Source organism: Grampus griseus (genome assembly GCF_964374135.1).
Source record: "Grampus griseus genome assembly, chromosome: 6".
NCBI classification, from domain to species: Eukaryota; Metazoa; Chordata; class Mammalia; order Artiodactyla; family Delphinidae; genus Grampus; species Grampus griseus.
The window spans coordinates 56,651,176-56,673,514 of record NC_139000.1 but is presented as its reverse complement, the minus strand read 5'-3'; the positions used below and the strand labels follow the sequence as shown (position 1 = coordinate 56,673,514).

Genomic DNA, 22,339 nt, shown 5'->3' with positions numbered 1-22,339 from the left:
CCTATATGACATGGTATTATTATCCCAAATTATACATGTCTTGTCCAAAATGATACTACCTACAAACAACCAACCCAGGATTCAAGCCCAGGGAGTCTAAATTAAGTGTCATCTCTTCACATGAAGACTACTTCCTCGCCTAGGAATCTCCTGCGGTTCCTGGTCACGTGTTTTGCTCCTGGTTCTCTGTAAATAAGGGAGCACAACATGACAGGGTCTAGGCTGGATCCTTCCACTGAAGCCCTTTCCCAGCAATACTCCCCAGTTCAAGTCCACCTCACCTTGGGAGAACAGGATCTGCAGGGACTTACACTGCTACTTTGTCAGCATGTAAGTTTCCTCCAAATAAATACATTTGTGCTGAGAGAGAGAGAGTGTGTGTGTGTGTGTGTGTGTGTGTGTGTGTGTGTTTGGGGGGGGGGCATGCTCTCCCTTTGCACAGCAGCCAAACTATACAACATGTAGGAACCAAACCCATGAACAGCTTGCAATAGATTTGGGGGAATTATAACTTCATTTCACAAAAGAAAGCATTTCAATTTGATGATATTTTAGGCTAAATGCTTCCTACACATAAAATGAGCATTTCTTTTAAGAAACAACTAATCTAGAAGGAATAAAAACAAGAGTATAAATACCCCTTCCTACATTAAGTTACATAGATTTTTATCATCTTCTCTTCCATATAAAACATATCTATTACAAATTCATAATCAATAATATCTTCTATATCTCTATATGTCAAATTAGGTCAAATGCTATGAGGGAAACCCACTCATTCCAAAGGACTTTGCAGAAAAAAAATTGTGAAGAGACACTGCTCTCTGCTGGTGAATGATACACACTGTCCGTGAATCTTCACTTTGAGAACAAAATAAAATACATTAATATTTAAGCACCATAGTCCATGAAACAATTTACAGAATCTGCTAGTGAGTTTGGATTATATAGGAATGACAAACACACACCTGGTATATGCCTTAAAAAAAGCCATTATGCAATTTCAGGCTTTTTTACTACAACAAATACAGAACACATACTCTATCTGAAAATAATTTAAATGCAAATTTCCACTTTAATTCTTTCAACAATTGTTTGAATGTGTATCAATGTTGTTTATTTCCATTTTGCAATCAATGAGGAATGTCATCTTAATTACAGATCAAGCAGTAATTACAGGATAAAGTTTTAAACGTTTTAAAAGTACTATAAGGGGCTTCCCTGGTGGCACAGTGGTTAAGAATCCGCCTGTCAATGCAGGGGAAACAGGTTCGATCCCTGGCCTGGGAAGATCCCACATGCCGCTGAGCAACTAGGCCCGTGCGCCACAACTGCTGAACCTGCGCTCTAGAGCCTGTGAGCCACAACTACTGAGCCCACGTACCACAACTACTGAAGCCCGCCCACCTAGAGCCCGTGTTCCACAGCAAGCCACTGCAAATGAGAAACACGCGCACTGCAATGAAGAGTAGCCCCCACGCGCAGCAACTAGAGAAAGCCCATGCACAGCAACCAAGACCCAACACAGCCAAAAATAAATTAATTAAAAAAAAAAAAGAGTGGTGACCTCCCAAAACAACACTGCAAGGGCTGAGTCACTTAAAAAAAAAAAAAGTACTATGAGCATGTATAGACACGTATATTTATCACCTCCTCCTTCACAGTGAAATTTTGGTTACAAGCTAAATATCCTGAAGCAGAGAGATTTCAGAATATCTCTACCGTGTGCCTATGAGACACATTTAGACATCAGACATTAGGGCTCTCCATACAAAGATACTACTGAAAACTATAAAAAATAAATTTATTGGATATTTTTTAAATAGCACAAAATAATACATGAAAGCAATCTTGTTTAAAAAAAAAAAAGAAAGAAAAAGAAAAATGTCTCCAACAACACAGAAGTAGAGTGCATAAAAGGTGAGGGTCCCTGCTTTACACACTGCAAATTCATTCCACTGGCCAAAGGCCACCATAATTAACTATATGAATCCTTTCATTTCTTCTTCTATTTACATTTTTTTAAAGATTGTTTTTAAAAACATAGCTTCAGGGCTTCCCTGGTGGCTCAGTGGTTGAGAGTCTGCGTGCCGATGCAGGCGACACGGGTTCGTGCCCCGGTCCGGGAAGATCCCACATGTCACGGAGCGGCTGGGCCCCGTGAGCCATGGCCACTGAGCCTGCGCGTCCGGAGCCCGTGCTCCGCAACGGGAGAGGCCACAACAGTGAGAGGCCCGTGTACCGAGAAAACAAAAACAAAAACAAAAACATAGCTTCACACTATACAAAGCACACATCAACTAGCGTTTTGTTTTTTACTTAACAATATATTTTGGAGATCTTTGTTGTATCAGTACATACGGATGTTTTCCACTATTTTTAGCAGCTGCACAGTAGAAATGCAGGGCAGTTTTTATTTTTGCCAAACTAACATTTAGAAGCAACTTGATTTTAAAACCCACTTGAGTCTATAACTGTACACAATTAAGTACATAAAAACATGTAATGTCAACCCTTTTCAGTGACGCAAGGAAAAATCTTTAAAAACCAAAAGCTGTACCTATACAGAGGGAAAATGCATATCATATATTTGAGTATTCATATGTTTTTTACAATGCAAAAATATTCTCCTTATAAAGAACTATCAAAATTTCATAAAAATAATAAGCATGTAACCCTAAGAATGACATTCTTTGGCAACCATATAGCATCCCATTGATCTTCCCTCATTATATGACTTCTTTTAAGCCACAGCTAAAATCCCCAACTGAAAATACAAATAACTCTATAAATAGCATCTTTCCTTGAAGTTCAAACTTCCTCATCTTTATTCAATAATCCATACAACTCCAGTGATTAGTTCTGCTGTGGGGCTTAAACCATAACATACAAATGGCATAAAATAGGCTAGCTTTGTCCTCCTTTCACTTAGTTATAAATTTACTCTGAAGGTTCATTAATGAACAGCACAGTCACAAACACCCAAGCTGTCATTATGCTCCTTCCTATTAAATTTACAGAAGCACTTACTCTACTGTCTGCACATCTCTACAAACAGGCTTTGTAAAAACCACACATCTAGATCGGAACTGATCTTTATCAAGTTTCTCCCCCCTTGCAAACTGCCCAGTCCCAAAGAGTTTATCATCCTCTGTTAAATGTATAGCTTAGTGAATGAATGAACATTCAAACTATAGTTGTGTCTTGACTGTGTTGAATACCCATTTCCCTCTGTGTCCTATTTCTGTTTCCCCAAGACTGTAATTTCCTTACTGATTGCTTTTCCAGCGTTTAACTCAAGTCAAGACCACTGTGTTTGGACTAGATTTGATTTCATAGTCATCGCATCTGGGAATGGCAGGCAGAGAAACACTTTCCCTTGACCCCTTGAGACAAGATAACATGTCCTGCTCTGCGAAGATGAATCCAATAAGAAGCATCTATTAGAACCTAGGGGTAAGACGGGAATAAAGACACAGACGTACTAGAGAATGGACTTGAGGATATGGGGAGGGGGAAGGGTAAGCTGTGACAAAGTGAGAGAGTGGCATGGACATATATACACTACCAAACGTAAAATAGATAGCTAGTGGGAAGCAGCTGCATAGCACAGGGAGATCAGCTCGGTGCTTTGTGACCACCTAGAGGGGTGGGATAGGGAGGGTGGGAGGGAGGGAGATGCAAGAGGGAAGAGATATGGGAACATATGTATATGGATAACTGATTCACTTTGTTATAAAGCAGAAACTAACACACCATTGCAAAGCAATTATACTCCAATAAAGATGTTAAAAAAAAAAAAAAAGCATCTATTTAACAGAGGTAGGTCCAGGGAAGAGAGAGAAGCAAGGACACAAGTAACAGAATAGAGCTGCCCTAAGAAAGGCTTCATGGGAGAGAAGGGATACTAAGTTAAACTTCGAAGGATGTTAGAATTTCTGCAAGCTTTTTCAAGACATCTTTCCACATGTAATCAATAATGTATACAGTGTAAAGCTGTTTAGGGAAAAGAGAGCAATAAAGCAAAGCTGAAGCATAAGAGGGTAAAAACTGGGCAGTGGAGCTGAAAACTGTAGGTCAAGAACCTGGAAACAGTAAAGACCTTCTTATTCAATTGCACAGACAGAGGAACCAGGGGAAAGACATCCTTATCCCTATGAGGTAGATAGGACATAATCTGACCTAAAACCTCAGAGACTCCCACAAAGTGTGACTCTCAATCCTCTGTTGCCCTGCAGTTACTAGCAGTATGAATCTTAATACAAATGACATCTACAATTTGCTGCAGGAACAGAGTGGGAATTAGGAAGGCTACGTCTGTTCCACTGTCAATATTCGGAAAAAAGAAGGTCCAGGTGGGTGTATAGTGGCAGCTAAGAGGAAAAAAGGAACACTGGCTCAATCCTTGGGCCATAAGCAAACATTGACTCCTGTAAATAAAGACACAAAAAATACTCCAATACAATTTAAAAGCAAACAAACTGGGAATAATGTTTGTGGAAAATAAAGCCAAAGGTTCTTATCCTTAATTCATAATAATATTCATAATAATATTTTGAATATTAAAATATGAATAGAAAACATAAGGAATTTTAAAATTTTTAAATTTTAAATTTTAATTTTTAAAATGAAAATAAAAAATAAGGTTATGGATTGACATATATACACTAATATGTATAATACTAATAAGAACCTGCTGTATAAAAATAAAATAAAATAAAATTCAAAAAAATATGATTATGCTTTTTCTTTAAAAAAGGAAAATTATTTTAATAACAATCTCAGTGTTGGCAAAAAATAATTTTTTTGTGACCTGTGAGTAAAAATTCTGGAAACAATCTGACAAACTGTATCCAAAAACTATTTGATTCAATAATTACCCTTCTCTATTACTCAGCTATAAAAAGAAACAAAATTGAGTTATTTGTAGTGAGGTGGAGGGACCTAGAGTCTGTCATACAGAGTGAACTAAGTCAGAAACAGAAAAACAAATACTGTATGCTAACATATATATATGGAATCTTAAAAAAAAAATGGTTATGAAGAACTTAGGGGCAGGACAGGAATAAAGACGCAGAAGTAGAGAATGGACTTGAGGACACGGGGAGGGGGAAGGGTAAGCTGGGACAAAGTGAGAGAGTGGCATGGACTTAATATACTACCAAATGTAAAACAGATACCTAGTGGGAAGCAGCCACATAGCACAGGGAGATCAGCTCGGTGCTTTGTGACCACCTAGAGGGGTGGGTTAGGGAGGGTGGGAGGGAGATGCAAGAGGGAGGAGATATGGGGATATATGTATATGTATAGCTGATTCACTTTGATATACAGCAGAAACTAACACACCACTGTAAAGCAATTATACTCCAATAAAGATGTTAAAAAGAAAAGAATCCTTAAACAGAAAAAAAAAATTACCCTTCTAAAATTATATCTCTTGAGAAAAAAGAGAATTGGACAGCAATGAATTCATAAAGCTCTTTACTACACTGTAATCTGTAATACTGAAATGTGTAAATAACCAAACTCCATAACAACAGGTAAACGGTTAAATTAGGGTACATTCATAGGATAAAATACTCAGCTATTTTTTTAAATAAATTTATTTATTTTTGGCTGCGTTGGGTCTTCGTTGCTGCGCACGGGCTTTCCCTAGTTGTGGTGAGCAGGGGCTACTCTTCATTGCGGTGCGCGGGCTTCTCATTTGCCGTGGCTTCTCTTGTTGAGGAGCATGGGCTCTAGGCACGCGGGCTTCAGTAGTTGTGGCATGCGGGCTCAGTAGTTGTGGCTCACAGGCTCTAGAGCACAGGCTCAGTAGTTGTGGCGCACGGGCTTTGTTGCTCTGCAGCATGTGGGATCTTCCTGGACCAGGGCTCGAACCCATGTCCCCTGTATTGGCAGGCGGATTCTTAACCACTGTGCCACCAGGGAAGCCCCTCAGCTATTTTAAATAGTATTTTTGAGAATGCTGAAGTGGCATGAGAAAATATTCAAAACCAATAAAAATATAAGCAAATGTAAAATTATATATTTGATAATATTCCAATTTTTAAAAAATATTTTTATATGCATGACAAAAAGCCTGTTTTAGGGAAGTGGGTCCAAGATCTCATCAAACTGACTATGCACCCACAGTATTCAGGATAACTGGGGCCTCCTCCCAGAAGTCCATCACAGGTCATTATACAGCAGGTAATTAACAGATGTTGAATTAAACTTAACGCCAGTCTTAAGAAATCTGGTGGACACTGATTAGTGGTTCCAGGCCTTCTGCTTCAGAGACAGACACATTGAAGCAGAAAGCCCAGAACCAGAGTTACACTGAGGACGACTTTGTCCACAGACCCTATTAAGACAATAAGCAGCTAGGAGCTGAACACATGATATCCACTGAAGACAATCCCTTCTGTAGTGGTACCTGTTTGGCTTTATCCTGTGGAATTTCCTTAAATAAGAAGCACCATTTACTTCAAAGCTTAATGATTATAAAGTCTAGGAATTATAAAGTCTGATTCAATCTGCTATCATGTCAATCAGTTCCAGAAGGTAAATGCAGAATATAAACAGGGGGAAAGGGGGATCTCTTAGAATGAACTCAGTCCAAACTGCATTATATCAATCTAATAAAAAGTAAACTCTTATTTTACTTTGTGCTTATTGAAATTCTAGGTTTGTAAACTTCCCAACCTCAAAATGTTTCTTTGAAAACACAGAGAATTGCATCGCCCCAATTTTCCTGGTAAGTAGCTACATCAGTTACTCAGTAACGGAGTATGGACTTCAGATTCTCCACTGCACAACTCAAAGGGTGGATATTTCTAGAAATATGGATCTGAGCTTCCATTTCCTTGTCTTCACTTTCACTTAGGCTGCTCTGACAGGCAGGATCACCGATGAGAACAAACCATAAAGTGGTAAACGGGACCTGTGAAGGAATCTGTGTTCACTTTTCAGTCCAGCCCTGAGTGGCTGAGTACATCACAGACTGACTTAACTTTGCCACAGACACCTTCCATCTCTATTGAGGTGCCACAGACACCTTCCATCTCTACACAAATACATCTGTGTAGTAACTGGGCAAAAAAGCACCATGAATTGATCATAAGGCAACTACACTACAGAAATGCCTTTTAAGACACACTGCTATAGTGTAAACCGTGTACAAATCTGAGAACAGCAGTTTATCTGAGAGGCCTTGGTCAGGCTTACTCAAACTAAACACTTCAGGATCTATGATCCAGCACTTATTCAGAGGTGCTGAGTGTAAACAGCACCAAAATTCAAAAAACCTTCCTAAAATTCTCTCTAATGAAATGTGAAATACTAAAGTATGAAATCACGTTTTCTAAAAATTATGACCATGTACCCAAATGGATGTGGTTTTAGAGACATAATCTAGACATTTCAAAACTTAAACATCAAGTCACTTACTAGAGCCAATGAGAGGGAAAATATGTAACAGAGAAGAGTTTCACACAGGAGCTGAGCAGGGTTTGGATTACTGCTCTCTTGGTTATCTTTCCCCTCATCTCTGCCTTCAATCCCCTGCCAAGACAGCCTCCAATGTGTATCGTTATTGGCAGATTTAATGCTACTTTTGTTCTTCTTCAGCTCTACTCTAGCATCCCCCCAAAACAGAAAAGTTTGCACTTAACTTTTTAAATATAGATTGTATATGCTCTTTGGTTGTTTGCTTTTAAGAATGACATAAAACTAAGAGATATTTTAAGCACCATCTGCTCTCTTGAAACAATGGGCAATAACTTCCTGATTGTCTTACTTCATGTACGTGTTTTAAATCTAGAGTGTCCTTTATGATTATTGCAGTTGGCATTTTCTTATTTTATGTAGCCTTTCTTGCCTATATCTGTACATAGCAACCAGGCTGGGTTTTATCTCCCCTTTCTGCCATTCCTATTTCAATTTCCCATTATCATATAACTGTTGACAAAAGTCATTCAGTTACTTTTTCCTGTCATGTCTTCCAAATTCACTGGGATAATCCTTTATGAGGACACAGAAATGCAATTCTAAAGGAACTTATTAAAATTTATTTAACCAATCCAATCCTTCAAATATGAGGACACGGTTAGAAATGCTGTCATTCAGTAAAACAGAAACTATGATGGCATTAACTATCTCCCAGTATTAACTGCGGTAGAATAAGCTGAGATGCTGGTGCAGGCAGCGCCCGTCAACAAAGACAGGGCTGGAAACGTGCAAGTGCTCCAGGTCCACCTAGCCTTCTGCTCTGCACGGGGGAGGTGGGGGGAGGGAAACAGAGCAATGAACTAAGGCATTCGTTTTCAAAGTCCTAATTTGTTAACGAGATCTGTGCAATGAACTCTTATGCACTACTGTGGTTCTACGATGGCCCACAAAAAAAATCCACGGCAAGCACCTGTCCTACTCTATTGGGATAAGCTAGAAGATTTTTCTAATAAATATTTACACTCTAAATGTTTTACTTGCCATAAATGAAAGATGTATTAAAAGGAAAGCTGTTTAAAGACATTGGAAAACAATGTGAACAGCATTGATTAACTTTGTGTAAATTTTTTAAAAGATAGAGACAGATATATGCTAATATTTTTGAAAGGATATACAAGGAGTTGTTAAAAGGCTTTACCTTTAAGGAAGGGACTAGAAAGGATGCCATTAAATATTTTTCTGTACTCTAAGTTTTTTGGCCATGGACATATACTAATGTTTTATACATTTTTTTTGTTGTTGTTGTTGTTGCAGTACGCGGGCCTCTCACTGTTGTGGCCTCTCCCGTTGCAGAGCACAGGCTCCGGACGCGCAGGCTCAGTGGCCATGGCTCACAGGCCCAGCCGCTCCGCGGTATGTGGGATCCTCCCAGACCGGGGCATGAACCCGTGTCCCCTGCATCGGCAGGCAGACTCTCAACCACTGTGCCACCAGGGAAGCCCACTAATGTTTTATACATTTTAACAACAGGTAACAATACAAAGAGTCATCATGATTTCCTTTCAAATAATTTTCTGTAAAATTAAAAGGATTCTAGTACATGGCACACCATAATTTACTCAATGATTCCCATATCATTGGACATGATAGTTATAATTCAAGTTTTGCTGATAAAACTAGCACTACAACAATCATCTTTGTAAGTGTACTTTTGCCTGCATTTCCAATTATTTCCTAGGAGTGTAAGAAATGGATCAAAGGGCATGGAGATGTTGAGGAGTATTGATACACATTACCTACCTGCTTTTCAGGATACTTATCCCAATTACACCACCACCAACAGAAGTACAAAGTGATCAGTCAAACAAGTACATTCTCAAGAGTAATGGGAGTTTTCCTTATGTCTTTACTAATATGATAAGAAAAAAAAATCCTTCAGTATTACTATGAATACTACTGAAGTCTGAACAATTTTTTAGTTTTCAAAGAAACAGGTTTTCATGCTATTTCAATAGTCATCAGAAGAGTCCAATTTTTTGTTAATTAATACTTAAAATTAAAGGACAGAATACACGTTCCTGAGAACTGGGAATATAAGAAACACTGAATATTATGACTAAGCCGTATAAAAATATAGTTTATGAAAATTTAGAAAGTTGCTGGAAACAACCTATTCTTTTCTCTTAATTCACATATGTATGCAGTATGTAAAAGTCATGTCTGGACGAGAGTCAAACTTAGCAGGAATCTACAATGTCCATGATGGTTTTCTTTCCAAGAATTTACAACACATGGTCTTTCGAATTCAACAGAGGGCCCAAGAGACACAGTATGTTTTTGAACACATAAGCAACAGCTCCTTCAAATGTCTCCTCTTGGCAATCTGGCCCACAGAACTCCAAATGCTGCCCTCATTTTGGCAGAAAGTAAAAGTGAATGAATGTGAGAATTCAGTAGAAATATATAAAGCAATCCATCTGCCCAGCCTGCTGTTAGCACGTATGCTGCAAATACTATCCCCATAGCCACTGTTTCTCAGCACCTCAGGCCTGAACCCCACCAGTCTTCCCCAAATAGTATTAGGGAGTTCCCTGACTTAGAAATGACCATGATGAATGGCTTTTTAAAAATGTACTCAGTGAGAGAGGCATGGTGCTAGGTGCCTGCCCCCATTGTGGCCCCCATCCTGGTGAGGCACCAGTTAAAGCCCTCTTTACAGGTAGGAAAACTATGGCTCACAGATGCAGGTTACACAAGTACCACACACAGAACCAGAATTCTAACACGGCTCTGTGTGATTGGGTTGGGTCTTTGTTTGCTTGCACTCAAATTAGCCATCAAAGCACTTTAACTAAGGAAAGAAATACTCTGGAGATGGAGCAACACACACTTGTATTTCTGACAGAGTTATGAAAAATAAAACACTGGCCTGCTTTCTCCAGGCTTTGATTTTAAACAGAAGCCTTTCAGCTCTCTAACCTGGTGTCCAAAGCATGGGCTTTAAGCTAGGTCTGGTCCCCTTAAGATCGCAGGCTGGAGACTTCAGTGCTTCCTTGTCCTCATTTAGAGAGACGAGTCTCCCATTACTCTCCTAGGGCAAGCTGGCGGTTTCCTCTATTTCTCCACCAATCCTACCCTCCTTTCTATTTGGCCAAGATTGGCCCACTGATCTGATCCATCATCGCTGGAAAAGGAAACGGGAATTCTCTTAGACCAGCCAGGCCCACCACTGAGCCAAGGTCAATTCCCCAAACTGGAATTCTGCAAGAAAGATGCACAGGAAACACAATCCTAACCCACCACACATCTATCCAGTCCCCACCACAACTCTGCAAGCCTCCTTACAGATTTAATTTCATTTATTTTTCAGAACAACTTAAAGAGGCTATAATCTCCATTTTACATATGGGAAAAAGGCATTTAAAGAGGTTAATTAAGTACTTGCTCCAATCACACAGTTAGTAAAAGGAAAAGGCAGAATTCAAGTCAGAGCCTGGCCAAGCCTTGAACTTGTCCGCCTTCACTGCACAACAATGCCTCCCTAATATATGAGGAAAATGAAGCTCAGAAGAATTACATACAGCCTGAGAGGGATTCAAGACAGTCTGTTAGTCTCCAAAGTGTCAGCCGCCTCCACTACCCTGTGTCACGTCAGGAGTGATCCTGATGGCAATACTAAGCAGATCATGGAATCTCAGTAACTACTTGAGCTATATTTCTAATGAAGCATCTTGAAGGGAGATATAAGATATAATTAATTTTATAAAGCTAACTTTGATATTATACATGGAACATAAGGCATGCTAAATTTTTCTGCTTTAATGTTTTTCTAGCCTTTTACTAAAAGACTATAAAATAATAGCAATGTTGGTAAAATACATACGTACAATCCTCATCGCCAAAATACTGCTAGTTATGATTATAGACAGTTCCCCAATATTACGATTTTATTTCTTCATATTTTTAACAACACTAATTTGAAACTTCCCTTACTTAGCTACTTATTCATTGGTCATACTCAAGTATGATAAAAATCAAAATATCAGACAGTAAGAGAAACAAAACACCATCATAAAACTGCACTCAGCATTATAAATAAGCAAGAGGCATACAAGTATTGATATTGCTCTCACTTAAGGACAGCACTTGGCAGGATCAGCAAACTGATCAATACAAATGAAAGACAAAAATAATGCCAGATGGAATTAGCTGTGAGCACTAAATATCACAGATAGAGCCACAAGGAATCAATCAGTGCTCTAAGGTATCATGTTGGAAATCATCCCTCCAGAGTATCTGGAATGCCCAGAAGATACTCTTGCTTTACCTTCCTCGTTGCAGAATGAGGCAAAAAAAAATATTACTAGGCATAGTTTGTAGGGAATAAAAGTATAGTAAATTTAAAATGCTAGGCATGGCTGAAAGAGGGAGAGAACCAAGCACTGGGCTTCTATATGATATCAGACTTTTTTAGGGTCTGCCTAACTGGGGGCACCTTTCCTCTTTGAATTGTCTAACGCTCTGATTCTTCTAACTGCGAAAGTGCGGAAACGTTAAAACAGTAATAGAGATTAATCAGGGGTTTCTTCACCCATTCTTTATTCCCTTTGATATTTAAATATCAACACCCTGTTCAGCTACTACCGTCATTACTTTCAACCTTCTGCTTGAGAAGGGGCTCTGGTGAGAGAGTGTTCCGGGGCTACATTCCCCGTGGGAATTTCCGGGCTACAGTTCTGACAAGCGGTTCTGAAGAGAGGTGTGTTCACGCTTTCTATCATCTTGCTCACAGCAGAGGGAGGATAGACTGTGGATCCACAGATTAAAGTCTAATTATTGCCACTGACCTCAGTGAAATCCCATTAAAGCTCTCTTTTGATTCAAAGAGGTCACAGCAAATGATCAAGTAGGCAAGATGCCTACATCAAACTTCAAACTGGGCATCTGCACATGCTGCTTTTGTTCAATCAGCAGAGAACAAGTATCTTGAAGGAAAGGGAACAGTGACCTTGGTTGGCATACCTTATATAAGAAGTCCTAATTCACACTTAGCTCTTCTGTTGAGAAAGAAAAATCACTATGTGGCTAGGCCAAGGGTTCAGACCCCACCTGAGGAATTTTCCCGAGTCCTCCTATAACTAGCTTTTGCCGTAAGTTACAGCATTGAATCAAAAGATTATATAGATCTTTTGAGGGAGGTACTGTGTAAGAACAAACAATTAGCAACCAGATCATAAAGTTATCAAGTGAATCCTTGTTAGGATTAATCACTAGCAAGCGGTCGTCCCCATATTCAAATCCAGCCCCACTAGCTACAAACTGTGCTCTCTTTACCCCTCGCCATGCTGCCTCCTAATCAACATGTGGACATTTCCACCACAGCTTTTGAATAAATTTAGGAACAGGATCACTATTTCAACAGTACAGTCTTAGCAAGGCAAAGTGATTTTCCCAAAGAAAATCAGCTTATTGGTGTGAGAAGAACTGACTTTATTTTAATGGTCCATGTTTCCTTTTTCTTAGGTTGTCCGAAAACCTTCCAAATCGATCATTTCCCTTCCTGCTATGAAATCTTAGGCTTCATCATCTGAATTGACGTGATGAGTTAAGTTGTAAAAATGGATGTCACAAATGGACTGGAAAGCTTTAGGTTCTCAGAAGAAAATTTTTAAATGTGGTAAATTTATACATTACATTTATATATAAATTGCATTTATAATTATTTTGGTCTGTTTGATAGAGCTGCCAGTGAACCTTTAGCTGAAATGTAAAAAAGAAAACATCAACCCAAACAACAAAGGCCTATTTAATTCACTAAAGACCACTGGTTCTCAACCCAAAGCATCCAGCAGACTCACCTAGGGGGATTTTTAAAATGCAAATGCTGTATCCCTTCACCAGAAATTCTTATCCTATTGGTCTGGGTGGGTCCATGCTTTTAAAGCTCCCAGGGTTGAGAACAGCTGCTGTAGACTCTAAATGTGGATCGACTGACCAGACAGAGACCACACATGTCTTGTTTACTACTTTCTTAACTGAAAGCACAGGGCCCAGCACATAACAGGTGCTCTCCCCAAATGACTTTCCATTTACTTTCCTAGCTTCCTTATGGTTTGGGTTGGCCATGAGATATAAAAGTTTTTTCAGGTAGCGTTCAAGGAAAGATTTTCCTCCCAGATAGAGGGACGAGGGTGAGCCACATTTTTGCATTGTCCCCCTCCTTCCTCCTTGGAAGAAACAACGTCTGCAGTAAGCACAGCTATAGTGGCAAGCTTGCTAATAAATACCCTCCCACGGAGGAGAATGAGACAGAAGGAGGGGAAGAGCATGAGACCTCATGACAGTGCTGAGATACACCAACCCTGGGGCCACCTGGCTCCGAATCCCTCAAGCGAGGAAACCACCCCTTACTAGATAAACCATTGCTTGTCTTCTCAGTGGTAGTTGCAGAAGGAGGAAAACACAGTAAACCCTGTGTGGGAGAGAATGAGAAGCTGTGGGGAACCAGGAAATCTGTTTGTTATAAATGCTGGGGGTGCCCAGAGCCCAAATGATTCTCCCATTATCCCTCTGTTCCCTTGAGGGGCTGGCCAACCTGCTTCCCTCAAATACTGCCAAGGTGTTCTTCCCACTACTCTCCTAGAATTCTGGATCACCACTGACCCGAATACTCACTCCCAACTTCTACCGTCTTCTCCAAACGTTTATCTAGGACACAGCCTTTTATGGAATTTTTTACTATGTTTACTGTTATAAACACTGAAAAAAAAAAACAAACAAACATGGAAAAGGCAAAAGAAATGGTAAACAAAAAATTCCCCAAAGCTTCAAAAAGTGCTTCAATAAAATTAGGTCCCTGATAATCATGAAATATGTCAAGGTAGGAGCATAATAAACTTTGTTCTGATTCTCTACATACACACCTTTTTGTCCAGACTGATGCCTCAGGATCCCCCTCACTCCTCAAAATGAAGAAGGAAGTAAAGAACCTTTGTTTTTCCCCAACTTAATCAAAGAGTAGGGTGGTCAAAGCCCGAGAGGTAACGATGGGCTAAAAAAGAATTCATAAGTAGGTTGATCAACAGATCATAAGAATACAGAATAAAGTGTCCACTGGCTTTAAGAACCCAAACAAAAACAAATGCCAGAGAGAATCACCACCACCTGGTGGTGATTGTCAACTACAGCTTACGTGGGACAGGATCATTCTGAAGCCTCATGTATCTTAAAAGCGATCCTACAAATCACATACTTGGCTGGCACCTGTTTAACCCACCACATCCAAGGAGATGAATCCAGAAGGATATGGGGCACTAGGGGGCCAACCTTCTGCCTCTAATCTCAACCTCACCATCCTCATTTTAGGCATCATCCCAACTCCTTGGTTTGAGAAAGGGGGCTAGTAGAGGACAGAAGACATGCATTATCTCTGAGACGGCAAGAAGTAACATGTGTGAAGTGCCCTGCACAACGCCTGGCGGATTGTGAACAATGTCGGCTACTACTATCAAACTAGATGAAAGGAGAATGGCTTAAAGACAAATTAATTTTTCTCAGTATAGGGTACACATTATTCAAAAAGCCAATTTACTTTTTTTTTAACGTATTGAGTTAACTAAAGCCTCAAAAACAGATATTATCTTGATTTCAGGTTAGCAACTAAACATCAGTGTCATAAACCATATACCTAGTTCTATTCAAATCCCATAATCCAGCAAATTTAAATTAGCACTGAATGAAATCAGGCTCCCTATCTCTGAGGACTCAAGCCCCAAATATCTCTCCTGCAGACACAATATATACTAATCAATTGGCTCTCCTAATAGTCTACTTGAAGTCTCAGATTTTCTGAATCCCACAACTCAATACTTCATCAGAACAAAATGGGGACATAATGTGACTATTTTCTTTCTTAATACCTCTTCTTGATACATAAATACTAACTTCCCAGTTAGAGTACAAACTCCTAAGGACATGACTTTGTATGCTTCTTTTTCTCTACATGGTATTTTCTCTTCTTTCCTTTAAGGTCTGTAAAAAAGGCAGAGGAGAGTCACTCATCAGCACTACTATGTTGTACCGCCAGGACCCAGGACATAGAGACAAAGTAGAGGTAAAAAGATAAAGTGCAGAATATAAAATCACTAAACTCCCGAAGTTCATATTTTATATGCCATACCAGACACTTAAAATCAGAATGCCAAGAACTGTTAAATGAGCAATGTGCAACACTGTCTACATTTTCTTTCCTTCACAAGCTGTAAGAATAGAGAAATGTCACTACACTGGTATTCTACAATCCAAAGCATATTAAAATATAACCTGGAGACTCACTGTTAAAATGATTCCTGATTACTTTAATAAAGACCGCCCAAGATTAAAGATTTTTTAGGACAACTGCTACCTGACTTAGGAAAAACCAAATTTAATTTTAGAGAAGGATTGAAATATAAAATAAAATGAACCCATATCATGGTTCTTGCACGAAAGACAATTTAATAGTTGAAATCCCTTCCAGATTAAAAGGAAATCAATTTCAACATTCTATCATCTCTTTTTAAACTTGTTCAAACGTTTGAGAATTCAAATGTCCGAATGCTTTAAAGTTAGATAGTGAAGTAATGCTCTTGGAGTTCATAAGAGAACATTCCCAGCTCTGCAGTGCAATTTTTCAACTTTCTGGCATATCATGTTAATAGATTATCACTTAAAATAAAATTAATGTAAAATATGAGATATCATTTTGGAGTCACCAACTATTACCTTTCCTTCCAAGAAGATAATGTTGTTTATCATGCCACAGATAAGTCTCTCATGCAGCACACACTGTCATAAATACACTGCTTCTGATGGTGTAGGCTAGATATGACTGTCCCCCAGACAATGATTCGTTTTTACTCAAGAAAATCAGTACAGTAAATAACTTTTCTTCCCTTAGAGACAATCATAGTGCTGGAGGCTGCTGCAACACAAAAACATAATATCTTCACAAATGTCTCCAAACAGTCAAGCTGAAAATCTAAGTCAAAGTTTCATTTAACAGCCTGTCAGTTTTCTGATGTGAAGCTAATGAATGCAGTGGCAAACAAATCCATCAAACCTAACATCAAAACAACGGCACTTCATCCCACCAAACGGAAAAATGAAATACAACCTGCAGGCCAGCTCTCTGATCCGTCCTAGCTAGGAAGCAGACCTGTGAATGCCACCACAGCTGCTGCACAGAAGTTACCACGGACTCCATTTCACCACAGACAGAAAGAACGTTCCAGAAACAGAAAACATTCATCTCGAATATACAGCAATATCTTAGTTCAACTGCTATGCAATCTGGTAGATATTTTTAAATCTCTACTAGAAAAAAATATATAGTGTTTCACTCTAGATTACTCTGATATTCAAAGCTAGAAAAATGCCTAAAATAACCGGATGATATGTTCCACTCATACTATAGCTTTGCAAATGGAGGTTTATTAAAAGCCCTTCTGCTCTTTATGAAAGCTCCTTGAAGACAAAGAAAACAAGTCCTTTTGTACAATCACGTAGCACAATTTCTGTTCCAGAGAAGAAACTCACTGGGCACTCACCAAAGCTGAACTCTGCCTATAAGTAGGCATATGGGTACGTGGCCACCTGGAACATTCCTCTCAATTTTTTTCAGTGAAAAACCTTAATTCTGATAAATTAAATGGGGGGGGGGGAATTATACAACTGCTTTCTTAGGTAGGTGGGCCCTCTTAAGGCAAGGCCCTTCTCTTCTGGAGTATCATGCAGGATTTGGCTTGCTATATTTACTAGGTCAAGGCAAAAAAGAGCTGAATGATCCTAAAGAGAAGAGAGGGAAAGATAGAAACAAGAGGAACAGCAAGGCCAAGGGCATTAGCAGGAATTTTTAGAAACAAGGATAGTCAAATTAAGTTGCTATCATGGCTCATTTCTACCTATGTCTGTTACCTAAAGACCTTCTCCACAATCTAGGCACAAAAAAAGCCTTATGTGAGAGGTGAGGCAGTTTGGGTAGATAGTATAATAAAGAGCCGTCTGGACTAAGTGCTAGAATACAGGGAACATACCGACAGGCAGTAGAATATCCACATAATAATTATTGTTGTTATTATTATTATTTAGTTGAGAATATCAAAGGTTCAGGAATTTGCTGAAATTTGGAAGACGAGTATTTGGGATCACCACAAATAATGACATGGAAGTTCTAGTCAATGTTAGCTATACTTTAAACAAAGAGAAGGTTTCATGAACCAATACCACATACCAAAAGGTCAGTAATACATTCAAAGGAAATCCACAGAAACCCCATCTCCTGTCCTGCTCCAGAGATGCCACCAGAGGTCAAGTAGCCAACAACAAAGGAAGCAGTCCTGGATCCCTTGCAGTGCCAACTCTACCCTCACTTCTGGCTCCCATCAAATAGGTCAGCCTCCAAGTGATGAATTCACAGATACATACATGGTGCCTGGTATAAAGCAGACAAGCATTACCTGAAAAAACAGAGCTCTGTCCCCATCTACATTAAGCCACCTGAATGGCTTAAAAGGTTCCTATTAACCAAAGCCTGCTGGCTGTTAAACAAAGACCACCAATAATATCAGTGAACCTGGGGTTATCTTTCCAAAATTATTTTTTAAATTAAAAAATAACCTCTGGGGGACTTCCCCGGTGGTCCAGTGGTTAAGAATCCACCTTCCAATTCAGGGGACGCAGGTTCGATCCCTGGTCAGGGAACTAAGATCCCACATGCCATGGGACAACTAAGCCCACATGCCGCAACTACTGAGCCCGCATGCCACAACTACAGAGCCCATGCGCTCTCAAGCCTGCGCACCACAACTAAAGAGAAGCCCGCATGCTGCAACGAAAGATCCCACATGCTGCAACGAGGATCCCGTGTGCCACAACTAAGACCCGATGCAGCCAAATAAATTAAATAAATTAATTTAAAAAAATAACCTCTCGTTAACAGCTCTTGTCTATGTTATGAAATTAGAAATATTGGTTTGTAATATATGAAATATTATCAGTAGAGATTCTTCACTCTGCACCACGTTAATTAATTAATGCCACACCACAGATACTTTATCAGATGATTTTATATACTCAAATCAACATGCGACGGGTAAAGCAGATGTCATTCCCCAGTGCTTCAACTATAAAAAGTATGCCACTATTTTTTAAATTATCCCCCCTAAATGCATAACTCATTATCACTTGTGAAAAATTACTGTTTTTTAAATAGTTATCATTTAGAATGAATTGAAGAAGACAAAGAATTAAGACTAACCAATTTGGCCATCATCAAAGTTAAAAGTCTTTAAGTACAATTCATAATTAATTCACTATACATTACATTTGTCCCCAGCAAAACACAAAAACTGCCCAATTTACAAATTTTCCTAAGATTAAAAATTACACATGTTCACACACACACGTAAATACACACACACACAATACAGTAAATTCATAAGGTTGCCTAAAGAAACAGAACTTGAAAATCAATAAAAATATGTGTCAAATAAGGGATAAAAGACAATAAAATCTTCCCTCAAAATGCCATCACGGCACATTATAACGTAAGCAAACTTAATTTAGAATAGCCCAGAAAAACATTAATACTGAGGAATAAATTTAAGAAAGCCTAAGGATGTTTTAGTGAAACATTCAAAATTGTATCCAAGATTAGTTTCCTATTTTTATGCAGAATAACCAAAATTCATTACACGAATCAAAGTAGATCCTTTTTTTTTTTTTTAATTAATTTATTTTTGGCTCTGCTGGGTTTTCGTTGCTGTGCGCGGGCTTTCTCTAGTTGCGGTGAGCGGGGGCTACTCTTCCTTGCAATGCACGGGCTTCTCATTGCAGTGGCTTCTCTTGTTGTGGAGCATGGGCTCTAGGCGTGCGGGCTTCAGTAGTTGTGGCATGTGGGCTCAGTAGTTGTGGCTCGCGGGCTCTAGAGTGCAGGCTCAGTAGTTGTGGCACACGGGCTTAGTTGCTCCGTGGCATGTGGGATCTTCCTGGACCAGGGCTCGAAACCGTGTCCCCTGCATTGGCAGGCGGATTCTTAACCACTGCGCCACCAGGGAAGTCCCAAAGTAGAGTCTTAATACGTCACCATGTCAGTTATCAGTTGAAGCTCTCTGTGGTAGGTAGAATGCTGACACCCACACACCCCACCCCCACTTGGTTCCACCCCTAACAGCAAAGATATCCATGTCCTAGTTCCTGCAATCTGTGAATATGTTATTTTTTATGACAAAAAGGATTTTGTGGATTGCTTGCTCTGAAATGTAGGGGACCAAAGCAAGGACCTGAGAGAGGCCTCTAGGAGCAAAGACCTGGTTGACAGGCAGCAAGGAAACAGGAACTCAGTCCTACAACTGCCAGGAACTGAATTCTGCCAACAATCTCACTGAGCAAGGAAGTGGATTCTTCGTCAGAATCTCCAGTAAGGAATGCAGCCCTGCAAGCACCTTGAATTTTGCTGGTTAGACCAATGTTCAACGTATAACCTACAGGACTAGGAAACAGTACAAGAGTATTGTTTGCAACCACTAATTTTATGGTAATTTGCTACAGCTGCAATAGAAAACTAATACATTCTCAGAATAGCACCACCTCACCAAAAGTAAGGAAAGAGTGGAGACAACACCTAGAAACATCTCAAACACATGTAATTACAATTTTAAATTAACCGGCCCAAACTGCATTATAGCCATTGAATATTTTGTACCCAGTAAAAAAAAACCAGAACCAAGACAGTCATATCCCCTGACTAAATTGAATGATATAAATCAACACAGCATGAGTGGATACCCACATAGCTAAGTTATTTTCCTCCCAACAAATCTATGAGGTAGAGAGGGATTTTTAATCTATAGGAAGAAACAAAAAGAAGAAATGACTTTCCTGATGTTCTCTGGCTAGCAAGAAGATGAGCTGGGCCTCAAATCCCTGCCTCTTCCACTACGGGGCTCTGCCTCCTAACAGCCCCACAGGTCTGGGCTCCATCAGCTGAGAGAGACCTCAGAGAGGACCACTCCTGACCTCTCTTACTTGGTCACACTCCACTCCCACTCTGACCACCCGGAAAGGTGGAAATGCACTCAGGACATTTTAGTCTTGGGAAGAAGCCAATACTCAGAATTAGAACTGAAAGTTGTAGTAAACAAGAACCAACTAATTTTTCTGGTGACTGACAGCTGGGATAGCTGACTTATTATGTCAATGATTAAAGATGCAAACCATAAAATAACATACCTTGTTATAACCTCAGGGCTATGACACTGTTTTGATGCAGATACAAGCATTACTTTTCTGCAAAAGCACGGCAGTAGCTGACCAAGGTATGTACACCGGGCTTTCTGTTTTTTTATTAGGTTTACTGTATTATGAAGGATGCGTAAGGGAAAGAAGTAGTTCAGTTCTGCTCCTTTCTAAATTACCCCTCATAAATAAAAATTACTTAGAACAGAGAAAGTCTTCTAGCAGGAGATTTCTTTTATGTCACAAATTCATTCGAATGCTTTCTGAGTTGCTATACTTTTATTTTAATATATTATACAATTTTCTAAATACCTGTGTAAAATAAACCTAGAGTTGTCTTCCCTGAATATATTTCTATCCAAGTTCACTCAATGGTTCCACATGAAAGTTTTATCAATGTAGAATGAATAGTATTTGCCTGGACCATGCAGTGGCCAAGATAAGGCTATACAGGCTGTATGTGCCATTTTCCACCAAATATATGTCAATTTTACATACTCTGTAGTAAAACACACAGTTTCATTAAGAAACTGCCCTCTGCCAGCCTGTACATCTGCCTTAAAATCCACAGGAAAGGAAGCAATCTAATAGGAGCTACCATCACTTTGAAGATGTCCTCTATTTAACGCTGCAGGGGGGCAATTAATGAAATTTAACACAAGTTGCTTGTGAATGAAAATACACAGTTTGTGAACTAAATTAAATATACTGAGCAGGAGATGCAAATTTTTATACCAAATTTAACATTAAGATATATTACTTGTTAAAATACATTCTATACTATTACTTTCAAAAAATTCATTTCTACACTAAAGGCAGTTTGAATTATTTCTTCTTACCATCCTCCCTTCACCTCTTGTTAACAATTTTACCACTTTCCTCTGTAACTAGTTGTTTTCTAAGCCATGGACTGAACTCTAACATGGAAGGAGCCACATCTACCTAATATGGAGTCACAGGGAGCCACCAGAAAATCTCACGAGAAGACTGGTGGCTTAAGAAAGAAAGCACTGGTTGCTTAAAATTACCTCTCAAAGTAAATTGCTCCACATTAATCTCAAAACAGGAAAACACTGCTACAAATATTAATATAGCCTATGTAAAATAAATATATCTGTCTGGAATAAATTACTATGGTGACAAGCACACAACATCACTGAGGAAAAAAATAAATGCTGCATGTGCTCTTAGCTTTCCCACTATAATAATCAGAATACACATTTAATTTAAGCGTTTGGGGCATAACTTACCAATTTAGCAACCTTCCCATAGTCAATCCATCTGACAGTAGCAAAATTTGTAGATTCTGCACAGTTGAAACCATGATTAAAACCAGCATGGTAGCCATATGGGAAAGTGATCATAAATTCGCCAGCCTCCTGGGTGATCTGCAGGGTAGAAAACATATAATATTTCCCAATTATAAGACTTCCCAAATTGCAAATACAGTTAAAATGTATTTCCTATTAAAAAAAAGAAAAAATATGATGTCCGAGCTATAAAAGAAGTCCCCCCAGATCCTTTACTTAATCCTTTAATAGTTTTTCAGGAGACTTTTAAAAGAATTTTCTAAACAGGGTGTGACCTTCTGGCAATGTAGTTCAATCATTCAGTCCATGATCAAAGAAATTAT

At 39.1% G+C, this 22,339-nt stretch overlaps 1 protein-coding gene across 5 annotated transcripts in view; it reads right to left on the bottom strand.

Moving 5' to 3' along the window:
• Positions 1-22,339, bottom strand: part of KDM4C (lysine demethylase 4C) — a 410,995-nt gene that overhangs the window by 269,127 nt on the left and 119,529 nt on the right. For all 5 annotated transcript variants that reach the window (XM_082656307.1, XM_082656305.1, XM_082656309.1 and 2 more), the window contains one exon: positions 21,957-22,094. In XM_082656307.1, coding sequence (XP_082512433.1) covers positions 21,957-22,094 — 138 coding nt within the window. The remainder of the gene's footprint in view (positions 1-21,956; positions 22,095-22,339) is intronic.